General features: G+C 33.5%; 1 protein-coding gene across 1 annotated transcript in view; it reads right to left on the reverse strand.

The window, feature by feature from the left end:
• LRP1B (LDL receptor related protein 1B) overlaps positions 1-17,011 on the reverse strand; it is a 1,919,366-nt gene that overhangs the window by 652,821 nt on the left and 1,249,534 nt on the right. Inside the window, exons 26-27 of the mRNA XM_090279551.1 lie at positions 13,307-13,471; positions 12,776-13,020 (exon numbers count right to left, since the gene is read on the reverse strand). Coding sequence (XP_090135677.1) covers positions 12,776-13,020; positions 13,307-13,471 — 410 coding nt within the window. The remainder of the gene's footprint in view (positions 1-12,775; positions 13,021-13,306; positions 13,472-17,011) is intronic.

Consider the following 17,011-nt stretch of genomic DNA (forward strand, 5'->3'; position numbering starts at 1 on the left):
TATTTTATTTTATTTTATGTATAGTTTTCTATGAAAGGGTGAAAACCAACATGTAAGATTATGTTATATTTTGTTGGTAAAGTATATTTTATAGTACCAATTAACTTTCTGTTATTCTAAAGAGGCGACATTCCTTCTGTGGCCTCTTCATTTACTTGGTGATTATTTTGTTTGCTATATAACTTAAAATAACAAATATTAGTGTCAGGGAAATTTATATCTTCAAAAATGACTTTATAATCACACAAAAATATTTTTATCTAAAACAGTGATTCACAGTCAGTGGTGGTAGTGTGGAGATTTTGCCCCCCAGGTGACATTAGGGAATGTTTGGAGACATCTTTGGTTAAAAAATAAGCGGTACTTCTGGCCAAGATGGATGCATAGGTAGACATGCTGTATCTTCCTCACAACTAAGAAGGAATTTACAACCATTTCAAAACCAAAAGCAAATAAACAACAAACAAAACAAAAAACAGAAGATCCAGAAAATCAAACGAAAAAGAAATAAATATTCAGCCAGAAAGGTAGGAGGGGCAAAGCCAGGATGGTGAGAAGGAGGTGTGGGCCTGTAGCAGTGGCCGTAGGGGTGGAGCTTGGCAGCAGCAGTGGGTCTGGTGACAGGGGCAACCGCACAGGGACTGTAGCTGCAGCAAAAAGCAAAGTCATACATTTTAAACATTGGAAGTGATCCCAGCCCCAGACCAGACCATGTGGTACATGGTTCCAGCACTGGGAAAAATAGAGCCACATTGCTTCTGACTATGAAAGCCAGTGGGGGTTGGGGCAGAGAAAGAAACTGATGTCCCTCAAAGGAGGCAGCTTGCTTAATACAGGAAGAGGTGGAAGTGCCTGGAAAAGCAGTGAGTGCAGGGCAACTGGCACTGTATTCTCTCAGACCCCTCCCCCACAAACAGCACCAAAATGTGGTGAAATGGGGTCACCAGCACTGATGACTACCAAGGGCTCCACCCCTTACAACATAACAGGTGTGACAGCACTACCTAAATCACAGAGGCAAACACGGAAAGCTGTAAAGATGAGGAGACAGAGAAGTATAGCCCAAAAGCAGGGCAGATCAAGGTTCCAGTAGGAGAACTAAGCGATGGGGAGAGAGTGAACCTGACAGATGCACAGTTTAAGGCACTGGTGATAAAGATGCTCACAGACTTTACAGAAATTATTTATCAGGCTAGAGAAGAAAGAAAGGCTGTATGAAGTGCAATGAAGTAAAATCTACACAAAACTAGTGGTGAACAAAAAGAAATCAGGGCTCAAATCAACAAATCAAGAAATAAACAGTCAATCAGTACAGAAGGAGAAGTGACAATTGAAAAAAATGAGGAGAGGCTTAGAAATATCTGAGCTAGCTTTAAACATGCCAACATCAGAATCATAGGGGTGCCAGATGGAGAAGAGGAAGAGCGAGAAGTTGAAAAATTGTGAGAAAAAATAATGAAGAAAAACTTCCCTAATTTATGCAAAGAAATAAACGTACAGCTCCAGGAAGCACAGTGAGTCCGAAACAAACTAGATCCAGGGAGAAGCACACCCAGACACATCATAATTAAAATGCTAAAGATTAAGGAAAAAGAGAGAATCTTAAAAGCAGCAAGAAAGAAGGGAGTTACCTACAAAGGAATTCCCATGAGACCATCAGCTGATTTCTCAAAAGAAACTTCACAGTCAAGAAGGAACTGGCAAGAAATGTTCAAAGTGATGAAAAGCAAGGACATACAACCAGGATTACTCTATCCAGAAAAGCTGTCATTTAGAATGGAAGGACAGATGAAGTGCGTCCCAGACAAGGTGAAGCTAAAGAAGTATATCATCACCAAGCCATCATTATATGAAATGTTAAAGGGACTTATTTAAGAAAAAGAAGACCAAAACTATGAACATTAAAGTGACAACAAAATCACAACTATCAACAACAGAACATAAAAAAATAAAAACAAAAACAAACTAAGTATACAGCCAGAGTAGAAATAGAAAGGTGGATATGGGGAGCATGTGGAGGGTGTCAGCTGGGAGGGGGGAGGGGGAAGTGGTGCAGGGATTAAGAAGCATAGTAGGTGGGTGCAGAACAGATGGGGTTGTTAAGAATAATATAGGAAAGGGTAAAGTCAAAGAACTTATATGCATGACCCATGGACATGAACTGAGGGGGATGGGACTACTGGAGGTAGGGGAGTGCTGGGCAAAGGGGAGCAAGGGAAAATAAATTGGGACAATTGTAACAGCATGATTAATAAAACATACAAAAACAAACCCACAATGAGATACCACTATACACCTAGTAAAATAGGGGGGGAAAAGCAAATACAATTAATTTTTGGGGTTTTTACATTGTTCATTGTGTTTGTTAACTTTTAAAAATAAATTACTTATTATTTTGATCATTCTAAATAAAAACTCACTTTTGTACCTTAAAAAAATAAAAAATAAAAATGGTGGTACTCTTAGTACCTTGGAGGGTAGAAGCCAGAGAAAATGTTAAACTTCCTACAATGCACATAAAAGCCCCACACAACTAAGAATTCTTGCCCAAAATGTAAAAGAGTATAGAGGTTTAGAAATCTTGATCTCGGAGTAGAACTATGAATTCTACACCTTAATGGATCTGAATGGAGGGCTCTAAATCACTTAGCTTTGTATGTCTGAGGCAAGTACATCAAACAACCAATAACAAGGAAGAAAAAAATTTAATTTCTTTCTTGCTAATCTTTTACACTGCTCCAAGGTAGACAGTATTGTACCCTGTTTTAAAAATAGCAATTTACAGTGTGGCCGATCTTAATACTTGCATATCAATTCATTTGCAGCTTAGTTGTTTCATATTTGTATTACACTTTGCCAAAGAAATAACGCTAAAAAATAATAACTGATTTTTCAGGTGAACAAATAAAACCTATTAATTCCTAAAATGATTTTAAGATGATACAGAGGATTCATTAAGAAACTAGATCAGGTGCTACTCTTTATTTTTGGTTCTGGAAAAAGAAGACTATCTATTATATGAAGGTAGCATTATAAGAGGAGAAATCAAGTTCCATGGTGATTTTTTTATATCAATAGTTGGAATAAGGTAGCAATGTGTCTTTAGAATATTTCAATTCTCATTTCTCCTGTGCATTGCTCATTTCCTCTCTTCTCGGAGGCCCTCAGTACTGCATGATGTTCTGAGAATCTCACAGGTTTTCTCAAACCTCCAACACCCCTCCTTGTTTTAATATCACCTGTTTTTCACTTTACTTCAGTCAGAATTTGCATCCCTTCAAAGCTGGTGATGTTAACTAGATGTAAAAGTAGGAGCAGTTTTACTTACTTATTTTAAGCCAAGTTAGCATTCTTAGAAATATTAGCAATTTATGATAAGGTGATTGTTAAATAAAACAAGTCTCCTACTGATAGTGTTTAAATATATGAAATAAAGAGATACTATTAAACAGTTAGGAAAGCAAAATTTTAACACAGTTATAATATGTAGAAGGAAGGTACAGGTAGATAGAGGAATAGACATATAGAGGCATAGATGGATAGACCTGGTTTATTTGACAGGTCATTAGACTTGATACAGTAAAGTACAGAAGTGAATAATTTAAAGTAACCTGCAAATATTAACATTCACCTCCGCCACACTGAAACATGGTTTTAAGACTAACTTTTTCTCTTAAACACTCTTATTAATAATGAAAAATGTTATTAACTGAATATGTTAATAGCCCCAAACGGTATCTCTCTTTCTTCAAATTTCATTAAGTGATACATTGTTCCCTAAAGGAGCAAGGATATTATTAATATTTTTAGAATCTATAATTCTTGTTCAAAATAAATACATAAATAAATTGTCCAGTTTCTTACAAATGTGGTCCAAAAAAGTTTAATTTTCTACAGAAATATATATATATTTTTAATGAAATTGGAGGCACTTAAATCACATCAATGTTAAAATTACTCATGGAGAAACAGCCTGAGATTCTCCCTATACTGTTATAAAAGGATGGGCAACTGAGATAAAAACTAATAGAAAGAATAAAGTTTCCAAAATGGAATAATTTATTTTTATAACAATATTCTAGAAATGTGCTAAGTGTTTTGCAGGCCTTATTTCTTTTATTCCTCCTACTGCTTATTTGTGTTTATAAAAATAAAGTATTATCATTTTATGAGAGTAAACTTACTTTTGAAAAAGGAAAAATAATTCTTACAACCACACAACTATTAAGACAGGAATAACATTTTGGATACCAGGGGATGAGCTCTAACCATTATACATACATACTGCCTCTATAATGATGACATTTCCTTACACTCATTCATTCATTAACAATTCTTGGATGCTTGATAAATCAGGAGTGGGGGATGGGTACTTCTTTAGAGTATAATTATTATAAATACATTTAATCTGATTGTTGTGACTGTGAATTAACTTGTCATGTCTCATTCTGTTTTGTGTTTTTATTTATTGGTTTGTATTTTGACCAGTCAAAATGGTTTTTAAGAACAAAATTAAAAAGGACAGCTGGATCTGTAAGACTGTTTTTAAAAGTAAAATAAAATAGTCTCTGAAAAATGGTACTGTTTTTAACAATAAATATTAATTTTGTTCCCAGTAACTGAGTCTTTTTCTGAAAAGGAAGTTTGTTCAAAGAGAGAAAAACATTTTGTACTAGGTGAAAATCTAATGAATATAGTATTTGCAAAAATCTATATTTAAAGTGACAATCCTATTCTTGAGTTTTTATGGGAAGATTCCAATCAAAGCAGCTAAAGAAACAAATAAACAAACAAACAAAAGCCAAGTGGTGGGATCTTCCTGGATTCATAAAGAATTTGACTCCATTGCATGTTAAATCACAAATAAAGCTGTGATTAAGAAAACACCCTTAGCCTGGGAGAAGACAGAGAAGAATGGCCTATATGCTGAACAAGAGAAGATGTACATACAAAAGAAGAAAGTTACACTTTCTCCATGTTTACAAATGGCTCCCCTTATAAGATGAGAGGCTAAAACTGACCAGTGAGTCACTTACTTTTTTAAATGGTGAGAAAAAAAAACATGGAGAATAGTATTTTGTTACATCTGAAACTTTTATGAAATTCAAATGTCAGTGTCCATAAATAAAATGTTACTGGAGGAGAGCCTCATTCATTTTCTGTGTGAACGCTTTCACACTACAGCAGCAGAGTGAACAGTTGTGATGAAGACCATATGTTCCATAAACCTAAAATACCATCTAGCCTTTCTTGGATTAAGTTTACTAACCAACTCCCTTAAACCATGACCATGGTCTCCATGTCATACTTTGATTTTGAAGCCAACTACAGAAACTAGAAAGCTAAAGCTATCTCAAATTCTTCATTCTCTCTCCAACCTTTCCCACTCCACAACCCTCTATCACTATTTTTAATTGATTTTGCCTCTAAGTATATCTTAACTACACTATTGTCTCTGTTTTTAGGACAAGCTCCCAGATTTTGGGATGAGGTACCTGTTGAACTACAAATGTAGCATCCTTACTAGATTTTACCTATATCCTCTCTCTCCAACCTATCCCTTGCACAGATGGAGCTATGTTTCTAACATGCAAATCTGCTCTTTTTACTCCCTTAACAATTATTTTTAATGTTTTATCTTTCCCTTTGGGCAGCATGGTCCTTAATGCAGTATCATCATTTCCTGGGAATTTGTTAAAAATGCAAAATCTCAAGCCACACCCTAGACCCATTGTATCTGAAGCTTTTAAGTGGAGCCTAGAAATCTGTGTTTTAATGAGCCCTCCAGGTAATTTTAATGCACATTTAAATTTGAGATCATTGTCACCACTTATACTAAATGATACAAATTGAAATTCCATTGTAAGGGGATTATTTTAAATCTCACCTCTGCCCACTCTGGTTTTCCATTTATTCCCACGTTCCCTCTAACTTCTTCAATTTACAAATAAAGAAATAAGATTAAATAATTTGCCTCAGGTAAGGAGGTAGTGAGTATAGAGAAGAAGGAATTGAACTAGGCTAAACCCAGGAGATTTTAGGACCACACCCTGCTAAATTTTAAAAATATATTTACTATACTCTTACATTCAAATTCATCAATGATAAAAATTATTTTATTCATCTTAGTCATTAATTTTAGTATCTTTCTCTTCTAGATTCCAAGAAGGTAAGAATGCTTGTCCCATGTGAATGTGTCAGTAAAACTTGAGTCTCTACTGTCTTCTGGTGACGTGACAATTCCATGGTAATTCTCAACAAACATGAACCCAATTTCTTCTGCCTGTAGAGCATATGGTTAAAGCAAGAGCTCCATGACATCAAATAATGGATAATCATCCCTTTCTATTAGACCTTGAACAAATTACTTAACATTTCTCTGCCATAGGTTCTCTATCTGGAAAACAGCACTGCTAATAATCTTCCTTGTGGAATTGTAATGAGGATTAGCAAGTGTAAGGTGCTATTACTGTTATAATAATTAATATTGTTATTATGAATGATTGGATAATTTAGCCATAGTTTATAGAAATAAATAAATGGCACCCCATTACTCAAATATTTTATAATCCAAGTGGGTAGACAAAACAGAATTAGGAAAAATGCAATAACTGTAAAAGTCTAAGTGTTAATCTTGACTGTGGAGAAGGTAAAAGCTGAATTATGTAAAAATTTATAATTGGTATGTAGTTTTGAACTAAGAAAATCTCTTAGAAGAATAATTTTCTCTGCAAATCTGTGTACATATTAAGAGTAATAGCTGTAAAACACTATTAAAAATAAAATGCCTACCTTCCTAATTATTACAAAGTCATGATCATGAAATCATTTTTGTTTATTACTTAGTCATGCAAGCTCGAATTTTATTATCCAAACAAATAAAAACTCATATATGGCTCAAAAAGCTTTTATTATAAAAGTTTGTTGGTGTTGCTGCTGTTTTTAATATACTTAACATTAATTCAATTAATAAGTGGATTTAGTGAAAAACATTTAGATTAGACAGCTTCATAAATGTAAATTATTTATTGTCATCTTAAAGGGAAACATATAATTTTGCTGTTTTTACTCATTATAAAAGTAGCAAATATATATGTTTATGTAACTTCTTTCTATTCTAAGGAAACAACATTCTCTTATGCATTTTTTAAAGTATGTATCCATAATTATCAGTGAAATGCAGTAAATTGCTAATATACAGCAGAGATAGAGAATTTAGGTTAAAGGACCCAGTTCTATTAATGGAACAGGGTGATTATATGTCTTCCAAAAGTATATGGGAATACATGTGATTATTTAATCATTGTGAACTAGTAAATTTTATGTGAAATTTATGTGAAATTCTATTTCCAAATTTCCCCAAATTGTGTATCCAAATTTTTATCTTTAGTCCCTATAGTATCTGTCACAGTAAAATTACTGTACTACTCTGTGTCCTTGTACTTTACTTTAGACTTTCTTGCTTTACCTTTTTGGAGATGTCATATGCTCAAAACTACATGCTTCATCTGCAGCCTCTTTCCTTCTCCATCTCATCTTTACTTCAATGGTATAAATACATGCCTAATACATGAATCCTATGTGTGACTTCCTGTAATTAGAAATATTTCATGTCCACTCCCCAGCACCACCCTTATTGACAACAGCACAGTGTTTAAATGTACTAGCCAAACTTAGAACTTCTGTGAAGACCAAGTGGTAAAAGGTGAAGCTGGGCATTGATCTGGTGGCTCTAGCTTCCCTACTGCTTCAGCTGGAGCACTTCCAATTATTATTTTTCCTGGACTAAATGCAACATATCGTATATATATATCTTTAAATGCAAGATTGATTTAATTTACTAACATTAGATTTCAAATTTGGGCATCAATAGCTACATATTGGTTACAATTATTATCTTCGGAGTTTCTATCCCTATTCTATTATGAACTCTGGTAGGACTCTGCTAGAACTGGGGCTACACTCTGTGTGTGTGTGTCTATGCCCCAAAGAATATATTTACATATAGATATTAAATATTTTTTGTTCTAAAGGTAATATGCAAGTGTAAAAACAGACACATGGTTAAATGGAGCAGTATAGAGAACTCAGAAATAAACTTAGACATACAATGTCAATTAATTTATGACAAAAACTCCAATAAAATAAATGAGGAAAGAACATTCCCTTCAATAAATGGTGTTGGGAAACCACATAAAAAAAGAACAAAACTGGAGCACTATTTTACATCATACACAAAAATTTCTCAAAAAAGATTAAAGTCTTGAATGTGAGCTGTGAAACCATAAAACCAGAAGAAAACAGGTGGTAGGCTCCTTGACATCTGTCATGGTGATGATTATTGGATTTGATATCAAAAGCAAAAATCAACAAAAGGAACTACAACACACTTAAAAGCTTCTGCACAGCAAAGGAAAACATTAACAAAATGAGAAGTTAACCTACGGGAGAAGTTATTTGCCACTAATATATCTGAAAGGGTCAAGATCCAAAATATTTAATTATTTATCACAGATTTTTCGCTATATTGCTGGGTTTTGTGGTAATGTATACGTATGTTGTTAAAGTTATGTAGGTTTAAGGGTATAGAATATGCTTAAGAACATAAGTAGCATTTATAAAAGTGTGGGAAAGGTTAATAAGGGACTGGGAACAGATTATAAGTGTATGGGAAGGGTTTATAAAGTCTTAAAAAATATATAAATACTAAAATAAGTGTAAGGTTCCTACTTCACGGATTTTCACCTATCGCAGGGTGGTCTAGAACGTAATACCCATGATAAATGAGGGAATACTGTACTTTAAAAACTCATAAAACTCATTAGCTAAAACAAACAAAGCACAATCACATTTAGAAATGGGCAGATGATCTAAATAATCATTTTCCAAAACAAGACATACAGATAGCCAACATATATGTGAATATACACTCGACATACCTAATTATCAGGGCAATTCAAATCAAAATCACTATGAGATATTATCTCACATCTCTTAGAATGGCTCTAATCAAAAAGACCAAAAGAGTGACAGAGGGATCAGGGAGAGGAGAAGGATGGAAGAAGGGAAAGCGTCTAGTCAAGGAACATGTATAAATGACCCATGGACATGGACAACAGGATGGGGATTGACGGTGGGAACAGGGGTGGGCAGGGTAGGAAGGGAGCAATGGGAGAAAAAGTGGGACAACTGTAATAGAAAAATAAATTAATTAAAAAGTATATTTTCTGGCCAGGAAACATCATTGGAGGGCTGAAATGAGAATGAAACTGAAATGTCTAGATATCTTACATGTTAAATGTGCATATAATTAAAAAATTAAAAAAAAAAAAACCAAGTGTTGGAGAGGATGTGGAAAAAAGGCATCCTCATATACTGTTGGTGAAAATGCAGACTGGTAGAGCCACTATGGAAAACAGTGTGGAAGGTTTTTCAAACAATTAAAAATGCAACTATATGTTTCAGCATTACATTTCTGTGTATTTATAATAAAAAATAATTTAAAACACTAGCTCAAATAAATATATGCACCTGCAATGTTCTGCAATGCCAAGATATGAAGACAATCTAAGTGGCTATAAATGAAGGACTTGATAAAAAAGGTTACATATATCATCGTCGGCAGCCGTCCGTCTCAAGAGATGATGGTGTAGCTTCTTAAGAGTCTATCTGCACCGCCGAGAATGGCTGTGCAGTCCGACTCGGAAGTGACACGGTATCTGTCTCCTCCCGTGTTGAATCGACATCTTGCGATAACGCTGGAGTGTCCTCTCCAGTGAAGCTGAAGCTACAGAGCCTGGGCAGGGTGATATGGAGGGTCTGCTGTTGCCCATGCAGCAGACCCCCCCTCTCTTCGCAGCTGAAGGGTCCAAGGGAAAGACGGAGTCAATACAGCTTGGCTTCAGGTGCGCTGCAGGAGTTGCCGGTGTTGACTACAACGTCAAACCGCCTTAGGGACTCCGGCTCCGGATTTTCTGTCGGGGTTTACTCCCTTAGCCTTTCCCCTGAAGAGGTATGCCGCAAGGCAGCGGAGGTTTTTTGGAGTCAGAGTTTTCCTTCTCTGATGTGCCCTGACTGGAAGATCGAACCAGCGACACTTAGCTCGCAGGCCGACGCTCAATCCACTGAGCCAAACCAGCCAAGGGCCAGGTTACATATATATAAAATAAAATACTATTCAGCAATAAAAATAAGGAAATCTTGCTTCTTTATATTGCATATATTTAAGCTTTTATTTATTTTTTCTTAAGTTCACATAACAACATTAAGAACCAAAGGATTTAAAATAGACTTTATTTTTTAAAAGTTCTGTTTAAACATCCAATAACCAAACTGGAAATTTGTATATATGACAAATACTTACTGATAAGAAAAATGGTGTTAAAAATTTTATTAGTTTCTTACTTGATGTATTAGATAACTTCAAATAATATTTCTAACCTTTAATTTATGAAAGACATTTCAATTTTATAGCCCTGAATATCATATATTTTGTAAATTTATTATTTTTTTCATGAACCTCACATTTTTTCATCAGAAAACAGGGGCTACTATTATTGTACTTGTGTTAATGCTGAACTTTGTCTTTATTTTCATTGTTGTAAGTCTATACTTGGTAATAAAATAGTCATCTTTTTATTTTTTCCTTAACATTGGAAGTGTTACTTCACTGAGGCATGTAACAGGATAGATAATGATTGTTATATGCTCAGTGATCCTTATAATGGGGAAAAATTGAATGTTCTCTGATCATTTTCAAAATTGGAAACCGACTGAATTTCATTTAAGAAATTACAAGTTCTCATTATAGATGACATTCTCTAAAAGTATATAAAGACAAGAATATCTTCCCTGAATCCTGGGAATATATATTAAATTAGATCCTTAATAGTAAAAACTTTCCTATTTTATGCAAAGTGGAGAAGTCACATATAAATTATTTTTCAAGATGTCAAGAAAATCTCACCCCAGCCTATTGAATTATATTGAATGTCTCCCTTCCATTTTATATATGTGAAAGTGTCAGAAAAGCTTGAAAATATCATGTTCCTTTCCATTCTATAAATTTTCTAGGGGTCATGTTAATGTGGGAAAATCAGACAGTTAGTAAATGAAATACATTGATTCTATTATGAGGGAGGGAAATGATGTAAGACCCAGGCCATTTTTCTAAACATAAAAATTATAGTTCCTGCAAAATTTTGAATAGCCTGGGGAATAAAATACATATGTACATATTTTTGCCTTTCTAAATATTAAAACTGATCCTATTTTAAAGTGTTTGTACTCCATATAGAGTGGTTGTTTATTACTAGATGCTCCTTCATGCTGAAGGATATTTTTAGAGACAAATATCTTTTTTCATTACACCAGTGGCACATTGCTGGTCAGACTCATGATTTCTTGCCTAATTTCATTTTAGTTATACACACACACATACACACACACAAATTTAGTTATGTTTGGGTGTGTGTAATACCTATTAAATACAACTATGATTAAGCTTTATTTATTTCTTTTAATATCCTCATACTTTTCAGGTTTGCAGGATGAAAGAAGTAAAAGATTAAGGGTGATAAGAAAGAATTAAAGTGATTGCTCACACAATCCAGGGTGTGTAGAAACTCCCATGTAACAAAGAAGGATCAATTACATATGAAAATTGAAACTGAGAAATTGAAAATAACTGGAAGAAGAACTGGGTTCAATCAGACTATGTCAGAGTGAAGGCACACAAAATTTTACAAATGAGAACCTTTAGATGGGAGAAATAGTATCAAGGGAGAATGAAAACCAATTATTCAAGAAAGACATGACATTTATGGACCATAGAGGTGAGTATTTTCAGTCCAGTCTAGCAGAAGATAATATAACATAATTTCAAAATAAGGCTTGAAGTGTAGTCCAGAATACCAGAAATGCCAATGAAATGGAAGCTCTGCTTACCCTACACTGAAAGAGGGAGAAAAAGAGAAAACGTACCCTCTGCAGAAAAGAGCTTGTCACCTGAGAATCATATGTCTCAAACTATGCTAATGAAAAGAAAGCATTATTCACATTGGAAGGATATGACACATATGATAAATAGGGAAGCATCAGGCAAGAGGTATAAAAACATGAATTGAAGTTACACAAAATGGCCATGATATCACAGAAAAATAAAAAAAAATATGAAAAGAAATGTGAGACAGAATTAAGAATATTTGGCAAGAATTAGGTGGATAAAAATAAAATCACAAAAGCAATATGAAGATTCCTATTGCATCAAAATGTGGAATACATGTGGAGAGGTAGCAGATATGTTCATGTGAACTCAATTTTCTTAAAATAGATAAGCTCAAGTAGATGGTTTATCCTTCCTTAGGCACCATTTGCTGTCCTCTCAATATACTACACAGAGACTAGTCGGAGGCTAATGTTAATATGTCCTTGGTATATTCCTCTGACTTACTTAGGTTAGAGACTCAAATTCAGAAGATAATTTACAACTTCCCAGAGTATCTTTTATTGATGCACTAGCAGTGACTAAAAATATGGGGACTTGGTATAAAACCCTTAATTTCTAAGATTTATCTATTTATTTAGATGTGAAGGGAAAAAAGGGGAAAGAAAAAAAAATCCTGAACTAATAAATATAAAAGCCTGAACTACTCCTGTCATACAATATACATAAAATATTAATAACTGTTAAATTACAAATTTATTTTACAGTTCAAATATTATATGGTTAAGGTGAAAATACTTTCTGAGTGGTTAATTAATAACAACTACTTACCCTGTGGCTGACGACTAGGATGGTATATCTGAAGGTCAAATGGCTGTGCACTGGTTTTCTGAATCACACTGACATTCTGCCCTGTCCACTTATTGGCTTTGGACAATGTGTTGGTCCTCCAGTCTGTCCAGTAGACTTCACTCCCATACAAAGACACAGCAAAGGGATGAGAAAGGTATTCATGACCGCGGATGATTTCTATCATTTCTGTTCCATCATAAAGGGCTGAATAAATAGCATCTGACCTACAGAAAGATAAATACATCAGTAGTTTATCAAAACTCATTCAAATAGTAAAGTGGTGTGATTATATTACTTAAATGACAGAAAATATTTTATAAAAATATTTTATGAGCCTGTATCTAATTTGTAAAAAGAAATAAAAGCCATTATAGTAAAACCAAACAAAAATCACCATGTATTTCAATGTGCATATATTATACATGCATATTCAAAAACATTTTGAATTTGTAACTATTAGCTGAGGCAGATGATAGAAAATGCAGAAAAAAAAAAGATTATTTTTGAAACCTGGCATCTGTCCAAACTATTCTTTTTTCAAAGTGGTCCACAGTTAGTCCATTAGGCCAAGCCCCAGTTTTCATGTCTTTATAGATGGTTTTTCTCCCAGCACCACTCATAGAGGCAGATTCAATGCGAGGAAAATTGGCATCCCAGTCAGTCCAGAAGAGAATTCTGAAGAAAGGGAAATGTAATTGTTTTAGTCATTCATTTCACAAATACTTACTGAATGCCTACTGTCTGCTAGGCACTGTCTTGGGAAAGAGTTACAAGAGAAATGGATTTACCCCCATGGGGTTTAGAGCCCAGTGGAGGAGATATGAATATATATTTGCAGCTTCTAAAAACTTTGAAAAAAATTGTTATTAGACAGAATAGCAGGTGGATGACCTATTTAGAGAAGTGGTCAAGGATAAAAGCATTTTGAGGAGGTGATAGTCACTCAGAAAGATGAGGAGAGCAGTATAAGAGCATGCCTATAAAAATAAACAGCAGATACAAAGGTCCTAACAAGGGGGGAATGTGGTAAACTGGAGGAAGAGAAATAAGACCAATGTATCAGAAATGTGGTGAGTGAGGAGCAAAAACAGGAAGATACAGTTGAGGGTGATTTTATGTGTTTTGTAGGATAAGGCAATTATTTGGAATTTTATTGAAAGGGAATAAGAAGCACAATTAAGTGGAGAGAAACAAGACATCATTAATAAATGGATTATAGTGAGGCAAGAGTGTGGCTATGTCAGGTGGTTACTTCAAAAGGACAACTAAAGATGATAGTGGTTTAGATAGAGTATGGTGATAAGGGTGATGAAAAATGAATGGTTTCAACATATATTTTTAAAATAGAACCCTGGTTGTTGTGGCTCAATGGACTAAGTGTCGGCCTGCAAATCAAAAGGTCTCAGGTTCGATTCCCAGTCAGGGCACATGCCTGGGTTGCAGGCCAGGTCCCCAGCTGGGGGTGTGTGAGAGGCAACCACACATTGATCTTTCCCTCCTTCTTTTTCTCTCTCCCTTCCCCTCTCTCTAAAAATAAATACATAAAATCTTTTAAAAAATAAAATAAAATTGCCACATCTAGCTGGTGATTGGATGCAGGGACTGAAATAGAGAATAGAATCATAGATGACTGTCAGCTTATTGTTTCAGCAAACTCAGAGTGAGGATAGGGAGAGGGCATGCATGAAATGCATTGACTGAAATGGGAAAAAAATGAGGAGGAACAGGTTTTAAGAGCTAGTAAAGAGTTTGGAAGTTATCAGTATGGAGATGATATTTAGATTCACACAAGTGGAATAGATCATATAGCAGAAGATCTAGAAGAAAAACAGAAGCAAATCATGTTCTTTGATATATATAAATGTGTAATTGTTCAAATACACCATTTTAAGTTAAAGAAAATTACTCTTTTTAACTAAATACTATTTGTAACTCTAGAAATTCATGATACACATACAGATCCACACAACAGGCATTCAGTGCTGCATGTACTGCTTTGATTTTTAAGATGATTAGGTAATTGATCATTTATCTTTAATTCGCAATGGCCTAAACGACTGATGGATGTTTCTTTAGTTTTTATAGAATATAGTTACACAACAGTTCCACAATTATTGTCACAGCTAATATTTTTGAGTGCTTATTACATGCAAACTACTATTTTCAGGTTTATATAGATTATCTCATTTACCTGACCACGAGGTCATCAACGCTTTACAGATGAGAAAACAAGCTTAACAAATTTAAATTACTTGATCAGGGTTACACTGCTAGCAAGTGGTAGATAGAAGTGGGAAAGTAGACAGCTTAATTTATGTTCTTATGATTTTAACATCTAATTATTCAATGTCATGTCATTAAATAAAATAACAAAGGGAAAGCATCTAGTATGGAAGTAGGAGAAAGCCTAGTTGCATTCTTGACTTGGGTAGTGGAACCCAATGGAGATCATGGAGACTAGGTAATGGAGAACACAAAGAACTAGAGGTAAACTGACAGTCCAGTAAACTCTCTTATTATTAGTTCTGGAAACATTTCGATGATCAATAGTTATTGGTAAAAATAAACTTGTTCTTTGTTATATTTACATATAGTTTGCTATTTTTTAATTCTTCTATTATTTTTAATGTTCCTTAAGTATAGGAATTTGATAGATTACCTTAGAAAATAAAACAATCCTTTGGAAAAATCTGATTAAACTTATCTTGTTTTAAAAAAAAATCTATTTAAGAAAATGCTGAGTGATATAAAGTGAGTATTAATTTTGACTTCAATTTTTGAGAAACATTTAGTCTCTTTTATAATATAATGATTGTAAATATGAACTGATTAGAAGACAACTCAACATTATATAATCAAGTTAGTGTATATGCTAAAAGAGTGTGGTGAACAGGGAAAGATGATATTGACCTTGATTAAAATGGAAGTTCAAAAAAATGTATTAAATAATATGTGTCAGTGTTGAATTGTGGCAACGCATATGTTTTTCTGTAAGACCAATTTGGATCAAGTTTGGGATTGTCACTGTGGCACAATTAATCTCAGACTCCATTATATCTTCTGTTATTGAAAAGTATAACAGTAACAATTATCAGGACAATTGCATGAGTTAATGGATGTAAACAATTAAGTGCACAGGATGACTAGCACATAGAAAATATTTGTGTTTGTACAAGCGTACACACACATTTATAGATAATATTTTTAAAGGCAAAATTTCAAATTCTTTCCCAACTGTTAAAGAAATGAAGAGAATTATAATTAATGCTAATTTCAATATTTAAATGTTACAATAGCATGTATGTGAAAATAGACTGGTTTTATAAAATAACCGTGAGTCAAAGCCATGAGAAAATAATTCAGAGGAATAGGTCTTAATATTAGGCTAATGTCATAGAATAAATTACAAATCATGAGTTTATATATTTAAAAAAACTAATTTCATGGGTAGCTTTAAGAATTTCCATATTGCTGGTAGGTGGAACCGTATCCACAAAAACAACATTGAAATTATTCATTGTGTAAGCACCAAATATTTTAGTGAATGAAGTAAACTGTTGGAAAAGAATATATCACAGGATGATATACTGATAATTGTTTAAGTTTTGTGATGAATGTGTGGGAATTTATTATGTGAATCCTTTTATTTCATGTATCAGGAAATTTCTATACTAGAGGTTTATTAGTATGAATAACTAAAAATTAAATAAATAGATAAAAATTTTAAAATGTAGTAGAGGATATTTATAAAATCTTACTGGGAGTATTTTTCTGAAAAGGTTATTGGTTAAAGATACAATTGTTTTGTATGAAAAATACTAATCTAGAAAGATAAGCATAAACTAGCTTATAAGCAATATATAAAAGATATATATATATATAATATGTTGTTAGTTAAAGTGAAACAAAGTTTAATTAATATAAAGTTAGTAGGTTATTCAGTTAATTAGTGGAATGTTTTATTGAAAACAATGACTATTAAATGAATTATATTTTTTACTTCAAATTTACTTTTCGATACACACATCCCTTCAATGACACAACTTCTTATTTTTTAGCAACCTTTTAAACTTAGTATTAAAAAAAATACTTAAAATAGAAACAAAACCAACATAGCATCACTCAAATTTATGATGATATCTTAACAAGGTAGAGAGATTTGCAAATTTGAAAAAGATTAATAAAACATATGGTGTTTTCTCTAGTGGTCACTAT

Source organism: Furipterus horrens, unplaced genomic scaffold (genome assembly GCF_987537825.1).
Source record: "Furipterus horrens unplaced genomic scaffold, mFurHor1.1.pri manual_scaffold_1, whole genome shotgun sequence".
NCBI lineage: Eukaryota > Metazoa > Chordata > Mammalia > Chiroptera > Furipteridae > Furipterus > Furipterus horrens.